The sequence below is a fragment of the Tyto alba genome, unplaced genomic scaffold (assembly GCF_018691265.1).
Source record: "Tyto alba isolate M040663 unplaced genomic scaffold, T.alba_DEE_v4.0 Super-Scaffold_40, whole genome shotgun sequence".
Classification (NCBI taxonomy): Eukaryota; Metazoa; Chordata; class Aves; order Strigiformes; family Tytonidae; genus Tyto; species Tyto alba.
The window spans coordinates 42,410,916-42,424,961 of record NW_024881316.1 but is presented as its reverse complement, the minus strand read 5'-3'; the positions used below and the strand labels follow the sequence as shown (position 1 = coordinate 42,424,961).

Below are 14,046 nucleotides of genomic sequence, written 5' to 3'. Positions count from 1 at the left end.
ATGGGAGATTACACAGCTGATTAACAATTCTCAGAATAAAATGTGTCCCATGCTACCTCGATTCTTGTCTATTTATTGCTTTTGATCTATTCATGCCAAAACATTCTTACTAATGAAAGTCATCAGAAAATTGTCTAATAAGGTAATTTAGAAGACAATTCACATGGAGCATATGATCAAAAGGCATTTAACTTGATGCTCCTGCCTCCTCTCCCCAGTAAGCACATGGCTTACTGGCACTGCTACACTTCAAAATGGTTTTGAACATCTGGGAGAAGGGCTGATCAGCTCCAGACCATCATTGGACTCCAAGTACACCCAGGAACAAAGGTCATGATAAATGAAATGACTGCTTTGGCTCCAAAACTTCCTCAATCTTCTCTAGACAAAGCATGATTGAAATGCATCTATCTGTGGATAGCATCTGGAGAACTCTAAACACGTTTTGATCAGAATCCGACTGGCTTCTTTCAATTTAAAATAATTTGAAGATGCCATGGAAAATTTTTAAAACCAATCACACTGTAAACTTCGGCCTAATGTTTCCTTCTGCAGCACTGACCTTGTTTTTCTACAGTGTGAAAAAAAAAATCAATATAATAATGCTACTGCAGTAAAATTTCAGCTTGCTCTTGGCTTACTTTAAATAACTTTATTGTCTCCTTTCCCTCTGTCTGCTTCTGCTGTATTTGGCACTTGCAGTTATTAAAATGAAACCAAGTTGAAAGAAAATGTTAAATATCATAAAAAGAAAAACCAGCAGTGCTTCTGGCTCACTTTGCTAACAGTGTGGTCACCTTTACAATTTGCCAGGATTTTCTATTCCCCAGCTGTTCTACCTGAATTTGCATGCAGAAAGAAACCCCAACTTTCTGCTGGAATAACAAGTTGTACTTTGTAGATTTAAAAGAGCTAAATGTTTAAAAATTAAGGAAAAGTCACCCCCCTTCCTCCAATTATATATAAGAACAAAAAAGCCCAGTGGTTTATTAGTGATTTCAATTCTTTGCCGCTTAACATTTTCTTACTCCTTAGTGCGCATTTCTGCACAAATGAGAGAGCCTGGTTATAGCAGTCCCACCGTTACGCTTCAATCTGCACTAAGAATGAGGCTTTGAGAACCTTATAGGAAAGTACCAACTAAAGACAAGAAAAACCACCATTCAGCCAAAATTATGCCCTTTAGTCACCTCCTACTCCCTCTGGATGAAAACCACATCCACTTGTTGTCAGCCACAGCTCTGCCTTGGTCAACAGACAAGGGCATTCCCAAAAGCAAAAGTGGGAACCACATGTTCCAGGGAAAGCAACAGAAAGCCCAAATGTAGGCAGTGCTGAAAGGAAAGAAGCATTTGGTCTGTTTGGGCCTCTCAGGAGCATGGGAACTCTCAGTCTTGGAGCAAGAAAGACCTATTCTAGGGTATGCACAACACAGGAAAAAATAAAAAAGACAGAGACTTCTTATAGAAATATTTTTTTCCTCATCTCAGCTATACCATGAACGCAGATTTTGCTGAGGGACAGGTGAATCTTAACCTCTAACACCCCTTCAACACATCAACCTTGGAAAAAAAAAAAAAAAAGCTAAATTCTTACTTTGGTAGTTGAAGCTGGAGACGAGTTGGCCACCAGGCTCGTGATCACATCGCTGTTGACGGTGGTGCAAGCAGCGGTGGCCGGGGTGGGGAGCCGGGAGGGGACGATGGGCAGGGGCAGCAGCCCAGGGCGGTTGTTGCTGTTGGTGCTCGCGGCGCTGCTGCAGTTGGTGCTGCTGACGTGGTTGCCGTTGGAGCTCCAATCCCGGCGATCCCACCCGGCCCGGTAATCTCTTTCAAACCGGCTGTGGTGCCGTGACATCTCGATGGAGGGCAGCTTCTTCTCAAAGAGAACTTGAGAGCTTGCCTGAAAGGTTAAAACCAAAGAGGTGTTAGGAGGAAGGTCCCAGCACAGCAACTGTACTCTATAATCACCAGGGCAAGTCCCTGCCATGCCTCCTCTGTGTTAGGGGGGCACTGTTTCTCCCTATCTCCCATCTAAATGTCAGGAGGAAGAGAGCGGTGTTGTAGTAAATGTTAATCGAGAACACAAATGAGAGAGTCTGGACAACTACAAGCGTAAGGTGGAGAGAATAAGCCCTCAGACCTGAGGGAACACCAGCTGCCCAAACTCTCCAGCAGAATAACAAGCAACAGCACACAAATCATGAAAAGCCAAGTTAGAAGAAAATCATCGTTCAGATCTTCTGTTAGCAGAAAAATGTTTCCAACAGTTCCATCTTGCAGTTTTCTCAGTAGTCTTCATTTCTGTAGATCTTTTCTGCACCTGATGTGTGATCAAATATTAATCCGAAACATTGGAGGGAGAAAAATCTACCTGCTAAATCTATCCATTACTTCTCTATTTTCAAAGCCAAATATTGCTTTACACAGCCACCTCCCCTCCTTTTTGCCAGACCTCCTCAATGGAGGCTCTTACAGAAATGCTTCACCCTGTGACGCCTGAGCTCTCTGCAGCGTGGCTTCTCTCCAGGGCAGGCCAACATGCTCTGTCTCCTCCCATGCTTCTGGCTAGACCTAAAACACTTAATATACCTAAGATGATCAAATGACCAAGTCGCTTCACGTGAACATCCCATCCTTATCATAACTTACCTCCTCAGCCTTTGTTATTCATAGACTTTATCTGCCAGGAGCAAGACATCTGAACACAACGCTGGGAGTTGAGACTCCCAACATCTAATCTTAGTTCTGATAATTATATGTTATGTAGCCTAGAGCAGTTACTTAAGCCTTCCTGCCAAGGTCTCATAACCTGCAGAATGGTGGCAATAATGATACTTTCCCCGCAGAGTTCAGAGTAAGTGAAAGTTTACAGCATTTGGAATTGAAGAACAGTATAAATAAATGCTAAATATATTTATTCCCATAAATAAATAATGAGTATCTAGGTCACTGCAGCATCTGATTTATTTTATTTGTATCACACAATAGAGTAAGTCCTTTATAATAATAACATCAGGTCAGTTGAAGCAATTTTGTTTCACAAATTCTTCAATACAAAATTGGGCAGTAAAAACATCTGCTTATAATGGCTCAGGAGGGAGTTGGAACCAAACTCACCCAGAAACTTAAAGATAAGAAACTACTTAAGAGAGATATATATTAGAAGTGGTATAAAATAGTGAGCCTATCAACAATGTTAGTTATTCACCTGGTAGAAATTTACAAAGAAGGGAAACAAAACCAACTATTATGACTAAATAATTAAAGGTTCACCTGGTTCACCAGAGAGCTCTAGCTCAAGACAAAGAAAGCTCTTCCTTAGTTAAAAATTCAGTAATATAAATGAGCATTAAAAAACCCCCAAATTCCCTTCCACAATCATTATCTTCAACAAAAGGTTGAACCAAATCTCCTAAGAGGATGCACTTGTGATGGTTATGCTGCCCCTCTGCAGAGGTAAGCACCACCAGGAAGAGTGTATATTGGGGACCACACAGCAGTGTTGTAGTTGTTGACCACAAAATTCACATTCCCCTTAATCCAACAAAGCCAGATATTTTTCTCCTGTAGGATTTGATGTAAGATTTGACTTTGTGATTTCAGGGTTGATGATTCACTAATATTTATTCAGATTCTTCTTCCTTATAATTCTGTTGCCATCTGATATTTTATTTCAGAAAGCTCATTTTGTATTTTCCAGAGGACCACGTGGAAATGAGAGCTATACATTCAACACAGCAAAAACCAGAGACACAAGTGCTGTGAAAGACACTGTAGTGAAAACAGAAACTTTTGTTTTAGTAAAGGTGAAGAAAGCAAGTTTTTCCCTAGTGGCAACCATCTCACAATAAAATCAGTACGTAAAGATAGTGTCCTTAAAGGTTTTAAATTCCACAGGTGTAAACCCCCTTCCTTTTGTGTTATAAACCTTCTGCAAAGCCAGGCAAAAACGGAGACTCTAAACTGCAAGCTACAATTTCAAAATATCCTTTATTATTCCTTGCCTTTGGAAAAGCTTCTTTTAAAATCTGCATGGTCTTCACCGCTGTATGAAGCTATCTTTTTTGACTGTTTGGATGGTGGCTGTCAAGTGAATGCCCTTCTCCTTCTGAGCTCGAGGATCTCCATTAGCTGTATTAGTGTACTTCTTGACAAGGCAACTAGAGAGAACCAAATCACATATCCCCCACCCACCCACACACTTGAGTATATCTGACATTTAATTCAGCGGAGAGCAGAGGCACACATGCACATAAGTCAATAGCTAGCAGTTTTTGCCACACGATCCAAGACACCATGCCCCCAGCAATTCTGCTATCAGATGAGACTGACAGGCAATTACGTCAATAACAAGCAGGAAAAAAGCCTGCCACTAAGCCACGCATTAAGAAGTTTACTTAAAACCTACCACTCTCTCCACAAGCAAATTCACTTCTTTGTCCAGCTACTGTATTTCATGGTATTTCCAATAAAAATAATAAGCCAGGGCTAAAAATCATGTATTTTTCTATGTGTTGCATTAAAGATACACTGCTTGTTTCAAGATGTCATTTTTGGCTGGGTACAAAGATATTTGACAGCAACAAGATGTGCAGGAAAAACAGAGGGGATAACTATACAATAAATGAGTATTCAATTGCTAGTGCTTGTTATTAATTGTTTTAAATTAGAAGCAATACAAAATGTTCTCATAAATAGCTGCTGGGTGAGTTGAGAAATGATTTGTGAACAGGCTAGATAATTTTAAAATATTTTTTGGATCCAGAGTTTATGCATTGTCTAGACTGTTTTTGTCAAGAATCATAATCAAAAGAACAATGCTTTAAACATATTGTGTACTCATAAAAAGAAACTTCTCCAACGTCTGTCCCGAGCCAAATATAATCATCACACACCTCTGCACAGAACTTGACACAGGGCAGCATAAGCCATCCTGAGAAATAGCAGTGATGGAGGCCAGTTGAAACCACACAAGAACAGCAAGGAGGACAGCAGTCACTGTAATCAAAGATGTACAACCATTTTCATCCTAAATCAGTCATTACCGGTTCCAAAACACATGATTTTAGGCTAAAATTTTCCAGACATGGATGGTTTTGGATTTTTTTTTTTTTTTTTTTTTTTTTAAGAATAAACCAAACAAACAAATAAAAAAAAATAACCTACCAAACAAAATGACCAAACCCTTTCTGTTGGGGAGACAGGAAGAAAGTAAAACATCAATACCTAACACTTACAAATACTACTATCAATAGCTACAATTAATTCATACATTTTCCCTTTTCAAGGGAAGTTTCTCTCAACATTCATATTCATGCATTTTTCTCTTAAATAGCTTTAGGTTCCTCTAAACAGCAAGAAGGTTTTTACCTTGTTTTTCAGACTTGGGGAACTCCCAGTGCTGTCTGCACTGAAGTCACTGCCCCAGCTAAGCCTTGGCTATTTATAGATCTATGAACCTCAGTTTTGGGGCTGATTTTTCAGCTAGCATGAAGCTCCCCACTGCCGCATCTAGAAGTCAGTTCTTGAGCAGACAAGCTTAAAGCCATCTCAGATACGTCTACCCTACATCAGATCCATAAAACCGCAACGTAGACATAGCCATCAATAGAAAGAACGTATGATTTGTGTATCTCAGAATAGAAGTCCATGAGGAGGCATACTGCATGATGTTACTACTGAAAATCACTCTGTACAGCTCATTCAGCTGACATACTATCTTGTGAAGGTGGTAAAGTCAATGAGACAGGCCTTCCTCCACCCTCTACTCAAGACATAATCACTGGAGAAGCTGGGTGTCTTTAATCTTGACTAGAAAGGAAATGTGTGCTTCTGTTTGTCACATAGAATCAAAGGATTTTATTGTGCAACCGAAAGGAACAAAAACTCTCTTAGACGAAAAAAAAAAAAAAAAAACACCCTACTAAAGAAAGAGACAAGAAGGGGAAGAAACCCGTAATTGTTACTGGATGAACTGATAAATTCAAAGCAAAAAGTAGATCAAATTGGTATTAAGGGAGAGCCATGGAAAAGGCTATAAACTAAAGAAGAGAGATCGAGCAACCGGAGGAAAATAAAAATCCCATGACAAATCTGAAACGAGATTTAGTGATATGGCAAAGCAAGCAAAATGCCTAACTCTGTCCCTAAAGACTGCATCGCTGTACATGTGCTGCAAAAATCATGCCAAAACACAGACAATACTCTTGGTTTCAGAGAAGGGTTACACAAAGTACTCTGGAGCCAGGCATGAGGATTATACACGCACCCGACCTTTTCCTCCATAATTTACTTTCACAACAAGATGGGCTTGGGAGTGTAGAACAGGGAAGAGTAACAGACTAATGAAACAATAGTGAATGCCCATCTGAGGAATGTGACAGGCATCTCTCCTAGCCCTCCAACGCCAAAACATGCAATGCAGCAAGTGAGAAAGACCATAAAAATAAGTTACTTTAAATCTATCATTCTTGAACGAAAGTATAATGTGACAGCACCCCTACTAGAGAAAATAACTTTTTCTATAACCAGGAGTTTTAGAAATGTCTCATATAAGCACCTTTCTCAACAATAAAATATGAGAAAGTTTGTCTGCAAAATGTGTCTTTGGGATCAACACGTAGGACACTTACACAGATGACTATATCCAGCCTCTAAATTTACCCCAAATACTTCGGCCATTTGGAAATCCTACTACCTTCTTAGTTTAAAACCAGCTTCCTCCCGGTACTCGCTTTTCACCACATCTCTTATGCAAGCTCATTTGTTCGTTGTTTCCACAGCCTCCACACACATACACAGAGGCAAGAAAAAGACCAGAGGCATTTGAGATAGCAGCGTGCTAACTACAGGCCTCTTACCAGGTTCAAACAGATCATTGCTGCAGATTTATTAAACTTAAGTGATTAACATTTCATTTTATGCTTGATATATTTAAACACAGTCCTTCTCCCCCCAAGCCCAAAACACACACTGTTCTGCAGAAAAAATGTTTCCTATTCATGTTCCTCTAAATGACAGTCCAGCTTGAGCCTTATAGCAGCTTTTTCCCTGCTCTCCATGCTTATCTAATCAAGGTCTCCTTAAAATGCCTGTCCTCACAGATATAAATATAAGGAAAAACAGGCTTTCAGTCAGTCTGAAGATAGAGAATCAGATTTCTTAGACTATTAGTCAACTTCATTAAGTGACTTCAAAAATAAAAGTCAACCTTTTAATTTAAATTTTTCCTGGGTAAGCATTTGTTTCTAAATTTACCTTTTAAATAATAACATTAGAGAATTTGATAGGCAAGAGAGTTTGGGAGACAGAGAAACATAAGCAGATACACGGTCATTAGGGAAATGGCAGAAAAGAAGAAAGAGTCTGAAACATTAAAATAAGCAGCTAAATAGCATTACGTGTTTTCAGACTGGATGAACGGAAGCACAGATAAAATAGCCTATTAGAGAGTTTCAAAAGCAGTTAAGTGCATGTAAAGCCTAAGTATTTTATGAGATCCACACAAAAAAAAAGATGAGGAAGAAGAGAGAGATTTGCTGTAATCAGATCTAGCATGAAGAACTGTAACTGATAAAGAAGATGTCTAAGTACCTAAGCTTGAATGATTTCAGATAGATGCTGCAGGGAAAATGTTACTGGGTGCTGTTTTATCAGAGCATACCAACACAACCACCTCTTCCTCAGGCACTGGACTGAAGACATAATTTATGCATACGGCATCAAAATCACACTGAAATATATCAGTGTTACCATAAATTTGGAATATCACTCAATAGTAAGGTCATACATGCACACATATTACACACGTGTAAACGTGTCTCCAAGAAAATCTTATTAATAAAATATGGTAGCAGTGGACCTGGCAATTTCAGGAGCTACTCTTCACTTCAGAAGTGTGATAAACAAATGTTTGATTTGAGCTCAACATTATTTATAACTGACAAAGACTTTCTTAGACACATAAGGAATCACTGTTATAAGCCTACATGGATCTGAGTAATCCATTTTCACATTTTTTACTTAACTTCTTTTTTTCCATTTGGGTGACTTCATTGAAAGACTTCTTTGTTAGACGAAGGCAGTAGGAATCCAATCAAGAGATTCTGTAAAGCTGAACTACAAGCAGCTGTGTAGAAAGATAAGACCCAGAAATATTTGAGGGGCAAGGAAACAACTTTATTATCAAGCAAGGTCTACTTTTGTAAACCCCTGATTTAGTCTTGTAAACAGTTGTAAAGCTCTTGTAAAATCCAAGACAAGGCAGAGAGACTTGAGCTGCTTTGCTACAATCAGATCTTCAAAAAAAAAAAAAGAAGAAAAAAAAGGCCAAATCCTAACCCTGTAAGTGATAAAGGAGTAGTAGATTTAAGAGATTATATAGGATTTAATTTTCCAAATATATGCTGGAGGAGGCAATGCTTTGGGACATATAAAAAAAAAAAAATCAGAACAGCAACACAACAGTGTCTTCTCAGGATAGAGTTCACTATGCAAGAAGCACAAATAAGACTTTTTCTTCTCTGTCTCAAAATATCATAGAAAGTGTGCACACTTAATATTTTTGAGTATTTAAGATGGATATGGAAATCTTCTCTTTATATAAATAAAAATATAAACTAGACTATCCAACAACAAAAAAAAAAAACTAGCCACAATGAGAGTGAAACCACACCTTCACACCTTACCAGTCTGGTTTATTTTCTGCAAGTCGAGAGAATATGGTCTTTCTAAATAAGGGGTTACTAAAATATTTGTATATGTATGTTTTATTACTAAGCTTAATGGAAATTTATCTTCAATATGATCATTTCCTGTATTTCGTCATTTGCTTTCAAATGCTAATTCCTTTACAGCCTGAGTGGAGTAGATAACACATCCTGCAATTCACTGAGCATGAGTGATGCTGGAGCAAGAAAAATTCACAGAAGTCCACAGGCATCTGTGCTCCTGCTGCTCACACGGCTGGAACAGAAGATGAAGACCAGTCCCACACTGAACCCTGCTGCATGCCAAATTTGGACACACACAAACTTATGGGGTTTACATCAGGCGCAGGGGTTTCATTACAGCGAAGCCCCGCAACATCCAAGTGTTTCGGACTATTTTGAAAGGTCTTCATCCACACGTTCAGATGAACTGATTGTCAAATATAAATTGATAGAAAATATATGAAAAATATACTGATCTAGGACATGTATCTGGGGAAAATTCATAACACTCCATTCCTCTCTCTTCGGGCTTTTATCTAAAAGATCCTGATCTGGTTGTCCCCCTTGACTTGTTGCAAACACCCACCCAAAAGCTCAGAGCAGAACTCAACCCTCGCCACCCTCTCTTCCCAAAAATCAATTCTAGCTGCCATTTGCTCCAGATTCTTAGGCTTTCCAAGGTCCTCCTGCAGCAACATGACCAGAATTTTGCACAGCAGTTTTCTAACTGAAAATCCACCAGAACTTTACACAAAGGCATAGTAACTCTCTCAGATGTCTCTACAGGGTACTGGGTAGCCGGCACTGTCTGGAACCCAGCCTTGTTAAAAATGGGGAGAGAGAAAAACATAATGTTCCTCTGAAACATTCCTGCTTGCAAAACACTGCTTGAAACACTGACTTCCCTAATTAAATTATCTCATTAGCATGAAAAGCAAACACACACACACACACACAAAACCCAAATGCCAAAAGCTGCTGTGTTAAAGGCCAGTTCATGGAGGGTTTGTGCAGAAAGACTCACACGGCAGAGCTGGTGGCCAGCACCCTGACTTGGGGCACAGAGGCTAGGTGAACATCAGCTGGTGGCCAGGGTCCAAAGGTGCTCACCGGGGAGAGGTAGAGGAGGGAAGACAGAGACACGACTAAATTTCTTCTGGGGAAATGGGCCATCTTCTAAAAACACATTAAGTGGTTGCCAGCACCTGACATACCTAATCTCGCCTAAGACTTCATAGTTAATAAAGCAGAAGTGTAGAATAAGCTACTGTCAGTGTTGCCAAATGTCACAAATTAAATCTCACAAAATTTAATTAACAGGATCTTGGCTCTTTTGGGGCTGGTTTCTTGTGGGGGGGGAGGAGGAGGAGGGGACTAGGTCTTCAAATTACATTTGGACAAGGCAGGAGAAATTTCCTTTGATTTACTGCCGTTCTCAGTTTTCCAACCCTTGGGGAAGACTAATCAATCAGTCAAAACTATCAGAGGAGAAAGCTCTCTGCCAAGGAAAGGGTTAAATGCAGCATATTTCACAGCATAAGCTCTCTGGATCACAAGTACCGCTGGAAAACCATATAATAAAGAAACTGTACTTTGAATTTCCCTCTTAGAGGATATTTTTGGATTATCCCACTCCTGTCACTGTTCACATTACAAAAGCTTCAGCTAGAACCAGTAGTAGCAGCACATTTTCTCTTCCAGGACTGCTGACCTCTGACCAGAGTTTTCTGACACGCATTTTGTTAAAAGGAGACATATATCACTCCCCCAAATCAAGACCACATACACACTTACAGCATGAAACAGTCACTAAGCATCTGGTATATAAAATGAGCTAGTTAGATGCAAAATTCCACAGAAAAAAATATTAAATCTACTAGTACAGTCCATATCAACATGCATACAAGAACCTTCGAGGTTCTAACATGATTCACTTCACACTGAGGTAGGAAAGTACGTTTATCCTGATCCTGCAATCAAAAACTGAATCTCCAGAGACTATGCAAGATCCCTACACCAAGGGGAATAACTACTGTTTTTTTTTCAATTTCTGGTGACCTAAATGCAGGACTGGCACTAACCTCCACTCGTATATCCTCAAAGTCCACCTTGCTCTTCATTTATGGAGCCACATACAAATTTTCATCACACTTTTAGAGGTCGTGAAGGGCCTGACGAGGCGAGTTTCTCTGCGTGTTTCTACAAGATATGTTTGCTTCATGGCACTGATACCATTAGGACCAGTACATCAGTACCAGGTGCCCCTTTTCCTGGCTGGAAATATGGGACTTCTAGCTCACCCAGCAGACACTTTGTGCTTTCAAATCTTAAATGTTCTCTTTGTGGTGCATGCCACTGAGGTTGGCCAGTGCCCATGTTATCTGTCCATCTGCAGTCACAGCTCATCACCTCCTATGGCCTAAGCATGTTTCATAAAATGGATTGATTTTATTTTCAGTTGGTTCAACAGAATAAGTATCACATCTATTATTTTCATTTTGTTTTGAAAGGCAATGCTTCGAGAATTAGAGGGACAGTGTCACCATCCTAATGAATTAATACCACACCAGTATTAAAGTTAACTGTTTCTCAGCTTGCTCCTCTGCCTTTTAAAAGACATTTCTGTTATCACTTCTTCCACCACCTTTTCCTTCTTCTCACTTACAACTGCCACCAACGACTCATGTTTTATCTTTTCAATTGTTGGATGAAGACTGTCGAATGCAGTAAATCAGCAACCTACCTTTTCTAGGCCAGAGGTCCAAAGCTTTTAATTAGCTGCTTTAGAAATAACATGATTAAATAAAAGTCACTTCATTTCTCAAAAGCATGAACAACTCACCATATTCCTCTCAAGATATGCTAGGTGATGTAGACCTTTAAAAATTACAGAGAGAAATCAAATCATGTTTGGTAAGCACCTATTTAAATATGGATTAAAGAATACCAAGAATCTAGTTAAGAATATAACTTCAAAACTCCTAGATTTGCAGGCACTGGCCAAAACGTTTGCATGTTATCCTGAATAGCAATCATTCATTTTCCTTCAACCAAAGATGTCAAAAACTCTATATGCAGTCTTGTAGTGAGATTCTTACATACATGCCAAATGCCTGTATAGCAAACATCTGGCCTCACTTCTGTTCCATGGATTTTCCAAAGCATAAGTTCATCAGTTGTTTTTTCCTTGTGACTTTTTTTTTTTTTTTCCTCTGCTGTGCCTCAGGTCGTTTTTCTTAATATGAAATCATTAAAACAGGCAGAAAGAGTGGAGGAAGGAGGAGTAAGAAGAAGAGCTGTAGCATCTGAGTAATCTTCCAGTGGGACTAATTTTACTAAGTATTTGTGCTACTGCTACCAGTCAATCACTACAAGTATTATTGAGAAGCTAAAAAAATAAAATAAATTAAACTGCATTTAGCAAAGAATATTGGCATAGAAAGAAGGAGAAACACATATGTTCTTCTATAAACTAGAAGCTCAGTTTACTCAAATGCCCTCAATATCAATATAAAATGTATTAACATAAAAAAAAAAAATAACATGCTGTTCCCTTATTTTGCATTCATTTTACATCCGTACTTCTCCGAGGCAACAGATCAGAATGGTGCATTGCCTTCCCCTCAGGCCAAGTGTAATAAACAGGCAGGTGTAATATAAGGCTGCAGTGTCTCAGCTCTCCTCCCAAACAATTGATCTTCCAGGCCTACGGTGTAATTCAGTCTTGGTAGCTCCCTTCACATGCCTCATTCCTGATCGGTCAATTATTTCAAATCAAGCAGAATTAAAGTGTTATTTTTGTGAGGGGGGATGATATTCACCAGTGACCAAAGTGAAAGTAATAAACTAATTTCCCTTTACTGCCTTGGGCAAAACAGAAAAATTCAAGTCTATGAAAGAAAGACTGCAGCTGTTTCATCAGTCTGTTGCCTAAACGCGCTTGCAATTTACTATCTTTAAATTCAATTTTTGTTCACAGGACAATTTTGGAAACAGAACACAACAAAAAGAAATCATCAAAAAAGGAAGTAGCAATGGCATATGACTCTGCAAGACAGAGCTGTGCAGTGCGAGCTTCCCGAGAGGAGGGGAATAGCACTCTCCTGTTCTTTGAGAGTGTATTCCTCCTGCCAGTAGCAAATTTATCCAGTAGATGTCAACACCAGCAAAAAATATGTGTAAAGCCAACCTTAACAGCAACAGCAGTCACTTCAATTTACAGGAGCGCATCAGAGGATAGATTAATATTTGGAAGCATCGCCTACTTATTTGCTACTGTCCCATCCCTGTGTCTTCCAGAATGGATCCTGCCTGGTCCATCAGTCAATAAACATATGTAAAGCAAAATAATTTGTTTTTTGCTTTTCGAAGAATTTTGTCTGGTTTGCTGAAAAATGGAAAAATTGCTCGTGAGCATGTGATTACTTTCAGAATAGATCAGAGGAAATTTTTCAGAGGAGGAGCAGGGAGAAGGGTGAGCAAAATACTATGTGGTGCAAAGCAACTACTACAAGCAAATTCTTCATAGTTACTAAACATAATCTGAAGAAGTCTGTTCCCTTCTGACCTTTCACTGCATGGTTAAGCAATGCAATGATTTCATGGGTTTTGCTCTTTCCTCAAGAAGCTTCTCAGCCTACAACAGTGACCTGAGATTCCCACGCGGACCCCAGATCAACAGATACTTGTTGTTCCTGTAAGGTTTTTTCTTTTTTTGCAATACACCAAGGACAATCTGTTGTAAGTCTTTTAGTGTTATTATCATTCAAAAGACTGAATTTGCTGACAAGTTTTAACCATGCAAAAAACCAAGGCCATTGCTGTTGACACTTTTAAATCTACTATTAAGATCTGACTGTTTGAACAGCTTGTGTGTAGAATCTGAAGTACAGATTTCTGTTTCCTTTTTGTTTATTTTTAGATAAACCTTGTGTTTCTACTCTGCAATGTTTGCATTTGGCTGCTGAGCATGCAGTAATCGCATACATTATATGCACTGCTTAGAGACACTTCGCATCATAGCCCATCAGGTATTTTTTGATAGATAAAAAGAGAAGGGAAATAACAGATCATTTTCCTGATTGATTAATCTTTCCTCATGTTGCCATTTCCCATAAACATGAGGAGGAATACCAAAAGTATGTTGTGACATCTAATAGTGAGACATTGAAGTAAATTATTTTATTACTGCTACAAAACTTACTAAGGAGTTTGTTTTCACAGAGATCTAAAACATGGCAAGGAGACATAAAGGAATATATTACAGACATCACTTTGAGCAGTTATTCCTCATGTGTAAACATTACAGCTCTTAAGAGAAGCATGCATCCTAC

General features: G+C 39.0%; 1 protein-coding gene across 4 annotated transcripts in view; it reads right to left on the bottom strand.

The window, feature by feature from the left end:
- Positions 1-14,046, bottom strand: part of KLHL29 (kelch like family member 29) — a 405,860-nt gene that overhangs the window by 249,793 nt on the left and 142,021 nt on the right. For 2 of the 4 annotated variants that reach the window (XM_042803184.1, XM_033004989.2), the window contains exon 3: positions 1,597-1,902. In XM_042803184.1, the coding sequence (XP_042659118.1) occupies positions 1,597-1,857 (261 nt within the window). In that variant the 5' untranslated portion in view covers positions 1,858-1,902. Of the gene's footprint in view, positions 1-1,596; positions 1,903-14,046 lie in introns of those variants that run through there. The other 2 variants (XM_042803185.1, XM_042803186.1) reach the window with 1 other exon arrangement.